Here is a 16,198-nt window from a genome sequence, read left to right on the forward strand (position 1 = left end):
TGCATGCTTCTGGACAGACGTTAGCCAGGAATAGTCACTCGGATTGCAGCTAGCGAGCTGCGATGGTCCAGGTGAAAAGGTTCAGAGCTTGCTGTAGGAATCTGGGGATATGGAGAGAAAATAGGTCTGGTATGCTCTGGTTTGAATCGCGTTGTACAAACTGGTGAGAGCTTTCCAAGCTAAAGGTTAGCTGATGACCACTAGCAGGGGTTAGCTGACTACTAGCTAGTAGCTAATGAGCTGGCTAGCTTCTGTTGGGGGAGTCCGGTTCCGAGGTAAATAAAAATACTTTAGAAAAAAACAGATCCATACCACATTGGGTGAGGCGGGTTGCCGGAGAGTATTTTGAAGTTGAGGTTTAGAAATGTTTTAAAAGATATGCAAAGAAAAATATTAAAAGATTTATACATGGGACACGACATTAAGGACAAAGACGTCTGACTGCTACGCCATCTTGGATAATTTAGCTATTTAGTTCAGTGGGATAATAAGTCATCAAGGCAAAGGGTGGCTCCTTTGAATAATTAAAAATATCAAATATATTTTGATTTGTTTAACACTTTTTTGGTTACTACATGATTCCATATGTGTTATTTCATATTTGTGATGTCGTCACTATTATTCTACAATGTAGAAAATTGTAAAAATAAGGAAAAACCCTTGAATGAGTAGGTGTGTCCAAACTTTTGACTTGTTCTGTGCATTTGACATTTTTGTCATTTAGTAGATGCTCTTGTCCAGAGACATTTTCATACTTTTTTCTGTACTGGTCCCCGTGGGAATCCAACCCACAACCCTAGCGTTGCAAACGCCATGCTCTACCAACTGAGTCACGCTGGACCCCCACATTTCTAATTTACATAGCTATTTAGTTGAGTGGTATAATACTTTGTCTCTCACTTAGATGTCTTTAAGTTAAGTGTATTGTAATAGATTTCAAATATGAAAAGTTAAATCCACTCTTGTTAATAAATCAGTGGCAATCGAGAAGTGTATTGCATTATGTTTGCAGTCCTGCATTGTAATACTGTGACACTAGACACTCAGACTATTCCTCTCTGCTTACTTAGATTCAAGTTATTCTCCCAAGTCCCACTTTAAAAAAATAGTTTGTGGTCGAGGGGTGTACAATTATTTGGAGAGACACGCTCTGCCTCAGTACACTAGCTTTTATGAATTTAGAACTTCAGGGGAGGGCCCCTGTGAAGCTGTGAGAATGAAATGACATGTAGTCTGCGTCCCGAATGACACCCTATCCTCTATATAGTGCTCTAATTTTGACCAGATCTCTATGAGTCGTAGTCAAAAGTAGAGCACTACATAGGGAATAGTGTGCCATTTGGGGTGCAACCGTAGACAATCCTGCACACCATGTCCCAGCTCCCCACCCGCTGCTAACTGAGTCATGGAGACATGACTGGCAGATAGGCAGCATCCCCCACAGGAATAACATAGGCTGCTTCCCAAATGGCACCCTATTTCCTATATAGTGCAATACTTTTAACTAAGGACCATAGGGCTCTGGTTAACAGTAGTGCAGTATATTGAAAATAGTGTGCCATTTGGGATGTAGCCATAAAACCCCAGTCAGTTAGCACCATCATGCAGCCCAAATCAGGCCTCAATGGAACTTGTGCAGTGTCTGTCAGTCTGCTCTGTCTGTATGGCTGTTGCTGTGAACATATTGATTTATAAAGTGAGGTGGCTGATTGGACAGTGCTCACCAGACTGTGAAATGTCTGCAGCCAGCATACCCTGTGTCAGGAGCCTAGCTTCGAGGCCCAGCTCTCTGGGAGGGAAGAGACGGTTGGTCAGGTGAGAGAGGGCTACTGGGCCCTGTGCTGTGTGAACAACTCTCTGTCTTCAGTGTGCAGTGCTGAATCTTAATCTGACTCTCTGAAGTGAACTTTGAGTGAGCCTCTGTCGTCTCTCTCTCTTTCTCGCTCTTTCTCTCTCTGTAGTCTCTCTGTCATCTTTTTCTACTCTCTTTCATGCTCTTCTTACCTTACCATTTCTCTTTCTACTCTCTCTCTCAATTTTTTCTCTCTATTCAATTCAATTTGCTTTATTGGCATGACGCAACAATGTACACGTTGCCAAAGCTTACTTTGGATATTTACAATATGAAAATAATAAGAATCAAAATTGTCAATGGGGGGCCTCCCGGGTGGCCACCAGAGACTCTGGGTTCGCGCCCATGCTCTGTCACAACCGGCCGCGACCGGGAGGTCCGTGGGGCGACACACAATTGGTAGGGATATCCTTGTGGGATATCCTTGTTTCATCGCGCACCAGTGACTCCTGTGGCGGGCCGGGCGCAGTGCACATTAACCAAGGTCGCCAGGTGCACAGTGTTTTCTCCGACACATTGGTGCGGCTGGCTTCCGGGTTGGATGCGCGCTGTGTTAAGAATCAGTGCGGCTTGGTTGCGTTGTGTATCGGAGGACGCATGACTTTCGACCTTCGTCTCTCCCGAGCCCGTATGGGAGTTGTAGCGATGAGACAAGATAGTAGCTACTAATAATTGGATACCACGAAATTGGGGAGAAAAGGTGGTATAAATTCAACAACAAAAAAACTAAAATTGTCAACGTGACAACAGTAACAACAATAACCAAGGGTCAAAATAACAATGGATTGAAAAATAACAATAAGCATATAGTAGAGGACATGTGCAGGTTGATTGGTCTATCAGACACTGTCCCTCATCTTATGGCAGGCAGCAATGTAGTGCGCTGCCAACCCACAGCTCTCTGTGTCCTCCCCCAACAGGACTCTTTATTTCTCTCACTCTCTACCTCTCTCACTCTCTTCTTCTACCTCTCTCGCTCTCTTCTTCTACCTCTCTCGCTCTATACCTCTACCTCTCTCGCTCTATACCTCTACCTCTCTCGCTCTATACCTCTGCCTCTCTCGCTCTCTTCTTCTACCTCTCTCGCTCTATACCTCTACCTCTCTCGCTCTATACCTCTGCCTCTCTCGCTCTCTTCTTCTACCTCTCTCGCTCTATACCTCTACCTCTCTCGCTCTATACCTCTACCTCTCTCGCTCTCTTCTTCTACCTCTCTCGTTCTCTACCTCTGCCTCTCGCTCTCTACCTCTGCCTCTCGCTCTCTACCTCTGCCTCTCGCTCTCTACCAATTCAATTCAAGGGCTTTATTGGCATGGGAAACATGTGTTAACATTGCCAAAGCATATATAAATGAATATATAAAGTGAAATATATAAAGTGAAATAAACAATAAAAATTAACAGTAAACATCACACATACAGAAGTTTCAAAACAATAAAGACATTACAAATGTCATATTATATATATAATTCTTTGTGGATCTGTGTAATCTGAGGGAAATATGTCTCTCTAATATGGTCATACATTGGGCAGGAGGTTAGGAAGTGCAGCTCAGTTTCCACCTCTCGCTCTCTACCTCTCGCTCTCTACCTCTCGCTCTCTACCTCTCGCTCTCTACCTCTCGCTCTCTACCTCTCGCTCTCTACCTCTCGCTCTCTACCTCTCGCTCTCTACCTCTCTCTTTACACCTTTCTTTCTCTCTACCTCTCTCTACATCTCTCTCTCTACGTCTATACCTCTCTCTACTCAAAGTCAGATTGCTTTATTGGCATGAAATACAATTTATAGATATTGCCAAAGCAGTATAGTGGTACAGCATTTCAGTAAATACAGTACAATGAAATGAGGATATTGAAATACAGTTCATTTTAGTAGTAGTAATAATAGTACATACAGTATAATCATGTATACTGGTACAGCAGTACTGCTGGTGTGTAATCTTTGGTCAATAATTGTCATTAAATAAATTAAAATAAGGAATGGCAAATAAATAAATAGCAACATGGATGATGGTTCCACTATGTATTACTTGTCAGTTATATACGGTGCCTTGCGAAAGTATTCGGCCCCCTTGAACTTTGCGACCTTTTGCCACATTTCAGGCTTCAAACATAAAGATATAAAACTGTATTTTTTTGTGAAGAATCAACAACAAGTGGGACACAATCATGAAGTGGAACGACATTTATTGGATATTTCAAACTTTTTTAACTAATCAAAAACTGAAAAATTGGGCGTGCAAAATTATTCAGCCCCCTTTAAGTTAATACTTTGTAGCGCCACCTTTTGCTGCGATTACAGCTGTAAGTCGCTTGGGGTATGTCTCTATCAGTTTTGCACATCGAGAGACTGACATTTTTTCCCATTCCTCCTTGCAAAACAGCTCGAGCTCAGTGAGGTTGGATGGAGAGCATTTGTGAACAGCAGTTTTCAGTTCTTTCCACAAATTCTCGATTGGATTCAGGTCTGGACTTTGACTTGGCCATTCTAACACCTGGATATGTTTATTTTTGAACCATTCCATTGTAGATTTTGCTTTATGTTTTGGATCATTGTCTTGTTGGAAGACAAATCTCCGTCCCAGTCTCAGGTCTTTTGCAGACTCCATCAGGTTTTCTTCCAGAATGGTCCTGTATTTGGCTCCATCCATCTTCCCATCAATTTTAACCATCTTCCCTGTCCCTGCTGAAGAAAAGCAGGCCCAAACCATGATGCTGCCACCACCATGTTTGACAGTGGGTATGGTGTGGTCAGGGTGATGAGCTGTGTTGCTTTTACTCCAAACATAACGTTTTGCATTGTTGGCAAAAAGTTCAATTTTGGTTTCATCTGACCAGAGCACCTTCTTCCACATGTTTGGTGTGTCTCCCAGGTGGCTTGTGGCAAACTTTAAATGACACTTTTTATGGATATCTTTAAGAAATGGCTTTCTTCTTGCCACTCTTCCATAAAGGCCAGATTTGTGAAATATACGACTGATTGTTGTCCTATGGACAGAGTCTCCCACCTCAGCTGTAGATCTCTGCAGTTCATCCAGAGTGATCATGGGCCTCTTGGCTGCATCTCTGATCAGTCTTCTCCTTGTATGAGCTGAAAGTTTAGAGGGACGGCCAGATCTTGGTAGATTTGCAGTGGTCTGATACTCCTTCCATTTCAATATTATCGCTTGCACAGTGCTCCTTGGGATGTTTAAAGCTTGGGAAATCTTTTTGTATCCAAATCCGGCTTTAAACTTCTTCACAGCAGTATCTCGGACCTGCCTGGTGTGTTCCTTGTTCTTCATGATGCTCTCTGCGCTTTTAACGGACCTCTGAGTCTATCACAGTGCAGGTGCATTTATACGGAGACTTGATTACACACAGGTGGATTGTATTTATCATCATTAGTCATTTAGGTCAACATTGGATCATTCAGAGATCCTCACTGAACTTCTGGAGAGAGTTTGCTGCACTGAAAGTAAAGGGGCTGAATAATTTTGCACGCCCAATTTTTCAGTTTTTGATTTGTTAAAAAAGTTTGAAATATCCAATAAATGTCGTTCCACTTCATGATTGTGTCCCACTTGTTGTTGATTCTTCACAAAAAAATACAGTTTTATATCTTTATGTTTGAAGCCTGAAATGTGGCAAAAGGTCGCAAAGTTCAAGGGGGCCGAATACTTTCGCAAGGCACTGTACAATGTAAATACTTCAGGGAATGAATAGTCATGTGATGTTCCTCAGGCTATGGCAATCATATACATATCTAGCAGTAATATTTGCAGGTTCTCCCTCACCCAGAATAATTCCCAGCGTATTGTTATTAGTTAAATGCACAAAAGTTGGGAATACCCCTTTCGCTGTCTTTTGCTCTCTACTCTCTCTTCTCTCTGCCTACACTCTACTATCTCTACTTTCTCTATTTTCTCTCTTACTTTCTCTCTCTACTGTCTTTACTGTCTTTGTCTACACTCTACTCTCTTTACTATCTCTATCTCTCTACTCTATACACTACTATCTTTACTCTCTACTATCTCTGCTCTCTCTACTCTCTACACTCTATACTATCTTTACTCTCTTTCTACTATCTCTGCTCTCTCTCTACACTCGACTCTCTATACTATCTCTCCTCTCTCTGTCTACGCTCTACTCTCTCTCTAATCTCTCTGTCTACACACTACTCTCTGCTCTCTGTTTACACGCTCTTCTCTTTCTACTATCTTTACTCTCTCTACTATGTCTACTCTCCACTCTCCTCTCTACTCTCTTATCTCTGTCTACATGCTCTATTCTCTCTACTATCTTTACTCTCTCTACTCACCTCTCTACTATTTCGCTCTCTCGTTCTCTCCTTGCTGTGCCTCATTCTCTTTACTCTTTTGTTAATTCCTCTGGTTTCTCTGTGATGCTTCATGATGAGGACAAGGTAATTTTGCTTAAAGCATCAACTCCTACATGAAAGCTTTATCGCAATACAGATAGGATTGATTCCTCAACTCCGACATGATAGCTTTATCGTAATACAGCTGGGATTCATTCCTCAACTCCTACATGATAGCTTTATCTTAGTACAGATAGGATTCATTCCTCCTAATCAGTGTCTCTGGGTCAGAAAAAAATCATATTTTTAATTACATGAATTTATCATCCAAAATGTGGCTAGTTAAATGCACACACTGCACTGCAGTTAAACAGTGGGACTGTAGTCAATATCTATCCCATCCTTTACAAATGAGCACTATGTATTGTAGAAAGAGTGGTATCCATTGAAGCCATCCTTAGATTTATTATTAGATTAGGATCATTTCATTTAACGTTGGGCCGACTAAAGATCACAGCACCATGATAGAATAACATTTCCCTCCAGTACTGTATCCCAAATGGCACCCTATTTCTTATATAGTGCACTACTTTGACCAGAGCCCTGGTCAAAAGTAGTGTACTAAGTAGAGGGATATGGTGCCATTTGTGCCTATGTAATTTAAATATAAAATGACTGTTGACTGGGGTGCTTCATTACGTGATCATGGAAACATAGCGCTCCGTATCTAGGAAGGTAATATTCTCCATTATTCACTGTCTATGGTCCATTAATAAAGATAATAATGATAATGCCTAAGTTATGCTGTATGCCCTCATTAGTTCCCAAGCTAAGTAGTTTAGATAATAATCCAGTTCAAACTAATAGTGTACTGTTTTTTTATTCCAGAGGGAAAGCTGAAACATTATTTTTGTACACCTTCACAGGACTGTAGGCTGAAATGTCTATCCATGCAGTAGATTGAATCAGTAGAGATCCACTGAGCTTGTAGAGCTGAGATCACCTAGAGATCTCTGAAAGACAAAAACGCCAAACTGACAGAAAGAGAAGTTGCATGCGTGTACACACACACACACACACACACACACACACACACACACACAAACCTGACCATGTTTAGACAAACCAGGAGTTGGGTGGGGTGTAAACACAGTGGAGGTACGACACAGCCAAAGAATGACTCTTCACAGTCCCCATGTCACCACTGAGTCAGTTAGTCAGTCCTCAAAGGAAAGTTTCTCTCTCAAATGGCACCCTATATACTACATAGTGCACTGCTTTTGTCCAGGGCCCATAGGGCCCCTTTCTAGTAGTGCACTATAAAGGGAATAGGGTGCCATTTGAGATGCAAACAAGACCAGACACACTGTCACCACGCTACCTCAGAGTCCTCCAAGGAACATCCTAAGCTCTCTCTTCCTCTCAGCATCTGGACAACTGGTACCGTAACCAGGCATATCAGAGCTGTGTCGTTTTCATTAGGAACTAAATGGAAGAAACTTGGAGAAACTACCTGAACTTGTCCAATAAGAAATGCTCATTTTTGATTTCCATTGCATAACAATTCAAAACAGTTTGTTATGTTGTGCTCTAATGAATACAACGCTGGCAAGTCGTTTGCTTTCTCACTGATATGAGTACAAATGTTTTTCTTCAAGCTTTAGTCGGTTCCGAGAAATACTTGAAGTACTTGGCTCAAAATAACGTTTAGTTCACCATCCAAAAAGGGAGGTTCAAGTTACCTGGAACTTGATTATTATTACCAACCAATACAACCCAACATCCCCACAATGTACTGAAGACTGAATAAGAAAAACGGCATTGTCTTTTTTGTGCTTTTCGATCATTATCTATTCAAGCAACCTACATTGTATTTTTTCCCATGCTGCTCTTTGATGTGCTCCCTCTCTTTCCTCTGCCTCCTCATGTTGTTTGGAGTGGGTCTATAACAGTGCTGCTGCCATCTTTGCCCTGGGTCCATAGCCTCTGAATCAGATCGATGACCAGTGTTTATTTTGATTTAACCCTGTAGGAAAACTTTGGGTGCGGAGTATGAAGGTGGCCTATAACATCCTCCACAAGCTCGGGAGCAAGCAGGAACCTATGGTCAGACCTGGAGACCGGGTGAGTACGGGGAGGGAGGTCATCCATAACAGAGGGAGAGAGGAAGGAATGGAGTTGGGGAGAGGTGAAGGGGGAGAGATGGATTGAGGGATGTAGTGAAGGAGGGAGAAAGAGATGGGGAGGGAGAAAATGGGTGAAGGAGGGTGGGAGTGATGAAGGGAGGGATGGATGGATTAAGGGTGGCGCGAGGGAGTGTGGAATCGAGGGGAGAGAGGGAATGGTTGAACGGAGGAAGGAAAGATGGAGAGCTGGAGGAAGGGAGGCCTGTGGTTGAGCTCCAGCGTCTGTCTACGTGCAGAGTGAATCTTACCCAGCAGCAAGAGCATCATGTCCACCCCAGGATCCAAGATAAGCACCAGCCATGAGGCTTAATGTTCCGTGTTCAGGCTCAGGACATGGCCTAGGATTGGGTACTTCTCTGGCCACTGTTACGTTATCTATCATGACTGTATCTGAGAGTTACAGTACACTCTCCCTTTAGATCTTTACAATCTTATTACTGTTATCTTTACTACTGTTATCTTTACTACTGTTATCTTTGCTACTGTTATCTTTGCTACTGTTATCTTTGCTACTGCCATCTTTGCTACTGTTATCTTTACTACTGTTATCTTTGCTACTGTTATCTTTACTACTGTTATCTTTACTTCTGTTATCTTTACTTCTGTTATCTTTACTTCTGTTATCTTTACTTCTGTTATCTTTACTTCTGTTATCTTTGCTACTGCCATCTTTGCTACTGTTATCTTTGCTACTGTTATCTTTGCTACTGTTATCTTTGCTACTGTTATCTTTGCTACTGTTATCTTTGCTACTGTTATCTTTACTACTGCCATCTTTACTACTGCCATCTTTACTACTGTTATCTTTACTACTGACATCTTTACTACTGCCATCTTTACTACTGCCATCTTTAATACTGACATCTTTAATACTGACATCTTTACTACTGACATCTTTACTACTGACATCTTTACTACTGACATCTTTACTACTGACATCTTTACTACTGACATCTTTACTACTGACATCTTTACTACTGCCATCTTTACTACTGCCATCTTTACTACTACCATCTTTACTACTGTTATCTTTACTACTGTTATCTTTACTACTGCCGTCTTTACTACTGCCGTCTTTACTACTGCCGTCTTTACTACTGCCGTCTTTACTACTGCCGTCTTTACTACTGCCGTCTTTACTACTGCCGTCTTTACTACTGTTGTCTTTACCACCGTTGTCTTTACCACCGTTGTCTTTACCACCGTTGTCATCTTTACTACTGTTGTCTTTACCACCGTTGTCTTTACTACCGTTGTCTTTACCACCGTTATCTTTACCACCGTTGTCTTTACCACCGTTGTCTTTACCACCGTTGTCTTTACCACCGTTGTCTTTACCACCGTTGTCTTTACCACCGTTGTCTTTACCACCGTTGTCTTTACCACCGTTGTCTTTACCACCGTTGTCTTTACCACCGTTGTCTTTACCACGTTGTCTTTACCACCGTTATCTTTACCACCGTTGTCTTTACCACCGTTGTCTTTACCACCGTTGTCTTTACCACCGTTGTCTTTACCACCGTTGTCTTTACCACCGTTGTCTTTACCACCGTTGTCTTTACCACCGTTGTCTTTACCACCGTTGTCTTTACCACCGTTGTCTTTACCACCGTTGTCTTTACCACCGTTGTCTTTACCACCGTTGTCTTTACCACCGTTGTCTTTACCACCGGTGTCTTTACCACCGGTGTCTTTACCACCGGTGTCTTTACCACCGTTGTCTTTACCACCGTTGTCTTTACCACCGTTGTCTTTACCACCGTTGTCTTTACCACCGTTGTCTTTACCACCGTTGTCTTTACCACCGTTGTCTTTACCACCGTTGTCTTTACCACCGTTGTCTTTACCACCGTTGTCTTTACCACCGTTGTCTTTACCACCGTTGTCTTTACCACTGTTGTCTTTACTACTGCCATGATTTACAACTCACGGTATACATTAACACAACATGTCGCCAGCTTTGAATTATGAGTAGAAGATTGTAATGAAGAACTATAAACTTTCCATATTGTTCCAATCTGTGTTCGCCAAGTCTCCTCGTCATCCGTCCTATTATAAGGACGTTGCTTTGTTCCTTTCATCTAGGTAGGTTATTCCCCTCTGCTTGCTTGGTAGGACATATGGGCCTTGGTCAAAAGTAGTCCACTATAAAGGCAATAGTATGCTATTTGTGACGGCATTAGTATGCTATTTGGGACGCAACCAAGCTGGCGTCATGCCAGTGTTTCCTTGTTAACTAGAGGAGTGGTTAATTACTGTACAGAATGTTTCTTCTCCCACCCCCTCCCTGTAAATTACAAAGTAGCATTGACTAGACTTTTCATAAGGAGTTTATTGAAGCCTATAATAAGTCCCTCCAGAGCTGCGTGGAGGTTTATCAGAATGGGATGTGTCACGGCTCACACGGTAACAGCACGGAAATGGAGGGAAAAAGCCTTTTTCAGGGTGACATTGAACGCTCTGAAAAAAGATTTTACAGCACACAGCAATGACAGGTGTTTGTATTCACACAGTCTGTATGGAAAAGGGAATTTGAGGAAAGCATGGAGTTGTTTAACAACTAACTCTTCCTCATGTGACAACACTCTTAAATACAGGTAAGGTTACCTGCTGTAGCTAGCTATAGTAACCTTATCCTTTTGAACACGACCGGCCTGGACAATGACTGTCTCAAATGGCACTCTATTCCCTATATTGCGCATAAGGCCATAGGACTCAGGTCAAAAGTAGTGCACTATATAGGGAATAGGGTGCCATTTGAGACTGTATGTAGAGGACATGTGGTACTGTGTTCTATCCAGGGAGGTGCACTCTTCCACCCCCAGATGCTGTTCAGTCAGAGCTACAGTATGGTTCTCTGTCCAACATGGGAACCATTAACTGCACTTAGGACTACATTTACTGTTATCGGGCGCACACACACACACTGTTATCAGTCCTACCACCAGGCCAGACATGCAGCCTGGTACACATCTAATCCAACATGCAGTAACACCAGATAACAAGGACTCCACCATTGATCAAGTCGAGGGCACTAAGCACACATGAGATATAGGATCTAGGAAGTTGTCCTTTTTTGTGTTGAGAAGCATTGTCATTTTGTGTGATCTGCTCCTCTCTGTTGGGGCCTGCTTGAGCTGAGAGAGCTGCATTAGGCAGATGAAATTGTCTAGAGGAGATAACATCAGGTGTGTGTGTGAGAGAGAGAGAGAGGGAGAGAGAGAGAGAGAGATGTTTACTGTTAAAAAACAAAATGTATTTCACTTTTGTTTATTATCTATTTCACTTGCTTTGGCAATGTAAACATGTGTTTCCCATGCCAATAAAGCTCTTTGAATTGAATTGAGATAGGGAGAGGCCAGATGCTCAGTGAGAGGTCTGCATCTCACTTTTCTGTTAAGGCTGCCTGCCTTGCTGCTGACGCTCAATCGGCCCCTTTGTAGAAAAGGACTGCGTCCCAAATGGCACCCTATTCTATTTACAGTGTACTACTTCTGACCAAGGCCTATAGGGCTCTGTTATAGTGCACTTTATAGGGAATATGGTGCCATTTGGGAAGCAACCAAACTAATTTTCTGACTCCAGTGTTGAGGAGAAAAGGCCCTCTTTTTGAACCAGGTTTAGACATCACCAATCATCTGTCAGCGGGTGAAAAGAAACTCCCTCAATAGGCTGACTTCACTTGCCTCATGGGATAATGTTAACAGCATGCTTTCATATCTTAGCATGAAGTCATATTTTATGAGATTTTGGAGTTTAGGCTGCATTTGGGACCTTGTCATCACAACACTTGTCACGGGTGTTGTTGGAAGTAGACCAAGGTGCAGCGTGGTGAGCGTACATTTTCCTTTTCATTTAAAATGTCGCCAACAAAACAAACAACCGTGAAGCTAACAGGGCTAAGTGCCACAAATAAAGTTAACTACCCACACTGAATGGAGGGGAAAAGGGCTACTTAAGTATGATTCCCAATCAGAGACAACGGTAGACAGCTGTCCCTGATTGAGAACCATACCCGGACAAAACATAGAAATAAAGAAACCTAGAAAACAAAAAATAGAATGCCCACCCCACATCACAACCTGACCTAACCAAATAGAGAAATAAAATGTCTCTCTAAGTTCAGGGTGTGACAACACTGACCTAAAACGCCTCAGTTTACGATGATTGATGAGATTTCGGACATACAGATTTTCTGCTGCTTCTTAACCGATATGGACAAATTTCCACTTTACTAAAATCTCCTTTCAAGTCAGAAAGCATACCATGTTTGAGCTTTAACCACTGTTTCCACAAACCTCCCACCTTTAAAGTCAGAATGCGTATAGAGGATGTCTATTGGTGACCTAACCAATTGTATATGGGTGGGTTAGTGGGTGATTTCCCATTAGTTATATAATGACCACTTCTGTCTAACCTTGATGTGATTTATCTGTCCACAGGTAGCTCTGGTCTTTCCCAACAACGACCCGGCTGCCTTCATGGTTGCCTTTTACGGATGCCTACTGGCCGAACTTGTCCCTGTGCCAATTGAAGTGCCACTTACGAGAAAGGTAAGGCCGCTCATACGTACACGCAAATGTGCACACACCATACACACACAATTGTGTACGTGTGTCTTCCTCGGTCATGACAGGAAGGACAGGTGGAGTTCCCCTTTTAGTACATAAAGTGTGTCCCAAATGGTACCGTATCCCCTATGTAGTGCACTACTTTTGACCAGAGCCCAGGTCGGCGGTGATAGGATTCTCTTCATATCAGTGTTCAGAATTACAGTAGGCTGTCCAACAGTCATGTTGTCGCACAGAGAAAGAGCAGAGATACTGTAGCCATGTACATCTAGGCCCTTTGCAGTCAGGAGATTAGTCTGGTCCCTTCTCTAGTGAAGTTGGTGAAGTTGGAGGTCAGCGTGGAGAATGGCTGTTGACCACGCAGTGTGTAGAACCAGAAGACCAGGGGGAGTTTTTCACTAGTGAACTGGTCTGTCTTGTAAAAGAGATTTGATCTCAATGAGAATAAACTGATGTAAATGAAGGTTAAATAAAAATAGAAAAAATTGTAAAGAATGGAGGCTCCTGGAAGTTGGTGGTGTGTTCTTCTGTTATGATGCAGCTCACGTCCTAATGGGACTCAGTCTGCCTGCCTGCCCTGACCAGTTCTGGCTCTGTGGTTCAGTCAGAGGATCAAAGCATGTAATCCTGGCCATAAGGAGGAGGTCTAAGGGAGGTGGAGAACATCCAGAGAGATAGCAGTCAGTAGCGCATTGATGTGTCCTATGCTACAGGGGCAAACAGAGCACAGGTTCTGTCCTATATAGGGAATAGGGTGCCATTTGGGATGTTGCAACTCTCTCCAACAGGGCCAGTCAGACAGAGGCAGACTCAGGCAGTGAGGCTGGAGCTGAAGTCATCCTGGTAACTGGAGGGTGATCAACAGGTAGAAGGGATTTGGGAGCATTTGGTTCTCTCTGGACGAGGCTGATTTCCAAATAGTCACCCTATTCCCTATGTAGGGCACTACTTTTGACCAGGTCCCACAGGAATATGGTGCTATTTGGGACACATACAGATTTGTATTCATAGAGGAGGACTAAAGATATGTCACCGCTCTGTGCTGAGGGGGAGTAACTTGGCTGATTAACACAGTTGTGTTCTCTTCCAGGGGTGTACTTTTACATCAAAGCTTCCTCAAGCTACAGAAACAGGAGAGAGGCTCCTGCCCTATGGGCTGTTCTGGCTTGGACAAGGCTTACTTTACCTGCAGTTATCATAGTGTAATATTTCTGGAAGGGGCCATAGAGAAACCAGACGGCCATGATGTCTCCACAGCATCTGGATCCAATAGGGATTATTAAACAAGACTTTGTAGTTCCACTCTCTGTGGGAGAACATCACTGGTATCATGCTCAGATACCGGTTATTAGTGTTACGGGCAGCAGGTATCCTAGTGGTTAAGAGCGCTGGGTCAGTAACTGAAAGGTCGCTGGTTCAAATCTCTGAGCCAACTAGGTAAGAAATCTGTCGACGTGCCCATTAGCAAGGCACTTTACCCTAATTGCTCCTGTAAATTGCCCTGGATAAGAGTGTCTGCTAAATGACAAAATGTAAATGTAAAATGTCCTCATAACATTGTATTATGTTACGCTGCAGTAATAATGGGAAAATATAGCAAGCAATGCATTTCAGCAATTTACAGGCACTGTATTCACTGTGTACAAAACATTAAGAACACCTGCTCTTTCCATGACATAGACTGACCAGGTGAATGCTATGATCCCTTATTGATGTCAGTTGTGTTAAATCCACTTCAATCATTGTAGCTGAAGGGGAGGAGACAGGTTAAAGAAGGATTTTTAAGCCTTGAGCCAATTGAGACATGCATTGTGTATGTGTGCCAGTCAGAGGGTGAATGGGCAAGACAAAAGTTTGAAGTGTCTATCAACAGAGTATGTTAGTAGGTGCTAGGTACACCGGTTGTTCATGCTCAAAAGTTTCCCGTGTGTATTAAGAATGGTCCAATAAGCCAAAGGACATCCAGCCAACTTGACAAAATTGTCTTGCTTTTACAGTATGTGGAGGTATCAGATATCTGAGTACTATACAGAGATAGGAGCCATACAGTGCACCAAAGGCTCTGAATTGTACAAATCAGATGGATATCAGCCCCTTTGTGGGATCAAATGTTCTAAAATAAGCTGCATTACAAAAAGGAAAATCTAACTGCACTGTCCAATTTACAGTAGCTATTACAGTGAAAGAATACAACGCTATTGGAGAGTGCACAATTTTGAACTTGATTCAAAAATTGTAACATAAATACAATGGTTCGATGGATCAGTCTAACACTTACACTGCACATACACTGCTACCATCTAGTTTTGGAATAATATTGCCAAAATCTAAATTGCACCTGGGCTGGAATAATACATTATGGTCTTTCTCTTGCATTTTAAAGAACGGTTGGTTTTTTTCTTTGTATTGTCTTTTACCAGATCTATTGTGTGAAAGGAATGTAGGAGAATATAACATTTCCACAAAAAAATGTATTTCCTTTCAAATGGTACCAAGAATGTACATATCCTTGCTTCAGGGCCTGAGCTACAAGCAATTAGATTTGTGTCATGTCATTTTCGGCAAAAAAATGAAAAAAAGACAGATTCTTAAGTTAATGCAGCTAAACTCAACTGGCGGTCCGTGTCCGGACCCAGAGGAGGGTCTATCCGGACCGGACAACATCGCATTTGTTATAAAAGTCAGCACATCATTTTTTAGACAGCTTAGTAGCTTAGTTACCAGCATCTTTGTTGATATGGCTTGTTAAAAAATACTGAAAATCGATATTTAAAGACGAGTGGACGGAACAGTATTTATTAATTCTCCCTGCAACTACTGCAGCACAAAACCAAAGTGCACTGAGTCCATAGCTCTTGTGAAAAGTGCCAATGTTAACCACCATTATAACACCAGGCATAGTACATTTGATCAGATGTATCCCCTGAACACGGAGGTGAGAACAAACAAGGTTCACCAACTCAAATCCCAATATGAGAGGTCCACTAAAGTCCTTGTCAATTCCCTGACAGGCCAACAACATGCAATGGAGTGTTCACTGAGGATACATGTTCAGGCGATGAGTTGGTAAAAGAATGCATATGAGAAGTGGCTGACACCTTGCTTGAAGGTAAACAAAAGGATGAGCTCAGGGAAAAAATCAAACAGATCCCACTGTCACATTCCACAGCAATGAGGAGAACTGAAATATTAGCTGAAGATTTCACTTCACAACTTGATGAGGCCATTCAGAATGCACCATGAATTTCATTAGCTGTGGATGAATCAACCGATAACTCTGATGCCCAGCT

General features: G+C 42.4%; 1 protein-coding gene across 8 annotated transcripts in view; it reads left to right on the forward strand.

Moving 5' to 3' along the window:
- Positions 1–16,198, forward strand: part of LOC135558651 (disco-interacting protein 2 homolog C) — a 240,401-nt gene that overhangs the window by 167,429 nt on the left and 56,774 nt on the right. For all 8 annotated transcript variants that reach the window (XM_064992625.1, XM_064992626.1, XM_064992631.1 and 5 more), the window contains 2 exons: positions 8,184–8,275; positions 12,780–12,890. In XM_064992625.1, coding sequence (XP_064848697.1) covers positions 8,184–8,275; positions 12,780–12,890 — 203 coding nt within the window. The remainder of the gene's footprint in view (positions 1–8,183; positions 8,276–12,779; positions 12,891–16,198) is intronic.

Source organism: Oncorhynchus masou, chromosome 17 (genome assembly GCF_036934945.1).
Source record: "Oncorhynchus masou masou isolate Uvic2021 chromosome 17, UVic_Omas_1.1, whole genome shotgun sequence".
Classification (NCBI taxonomy): domain Eukaryota; kingdom Metazoa; phylum Chordata; class Actinopteri; order Salmoniformes; family Salmonidae; genus Oncorhynchus; species Oncorhynchus masou.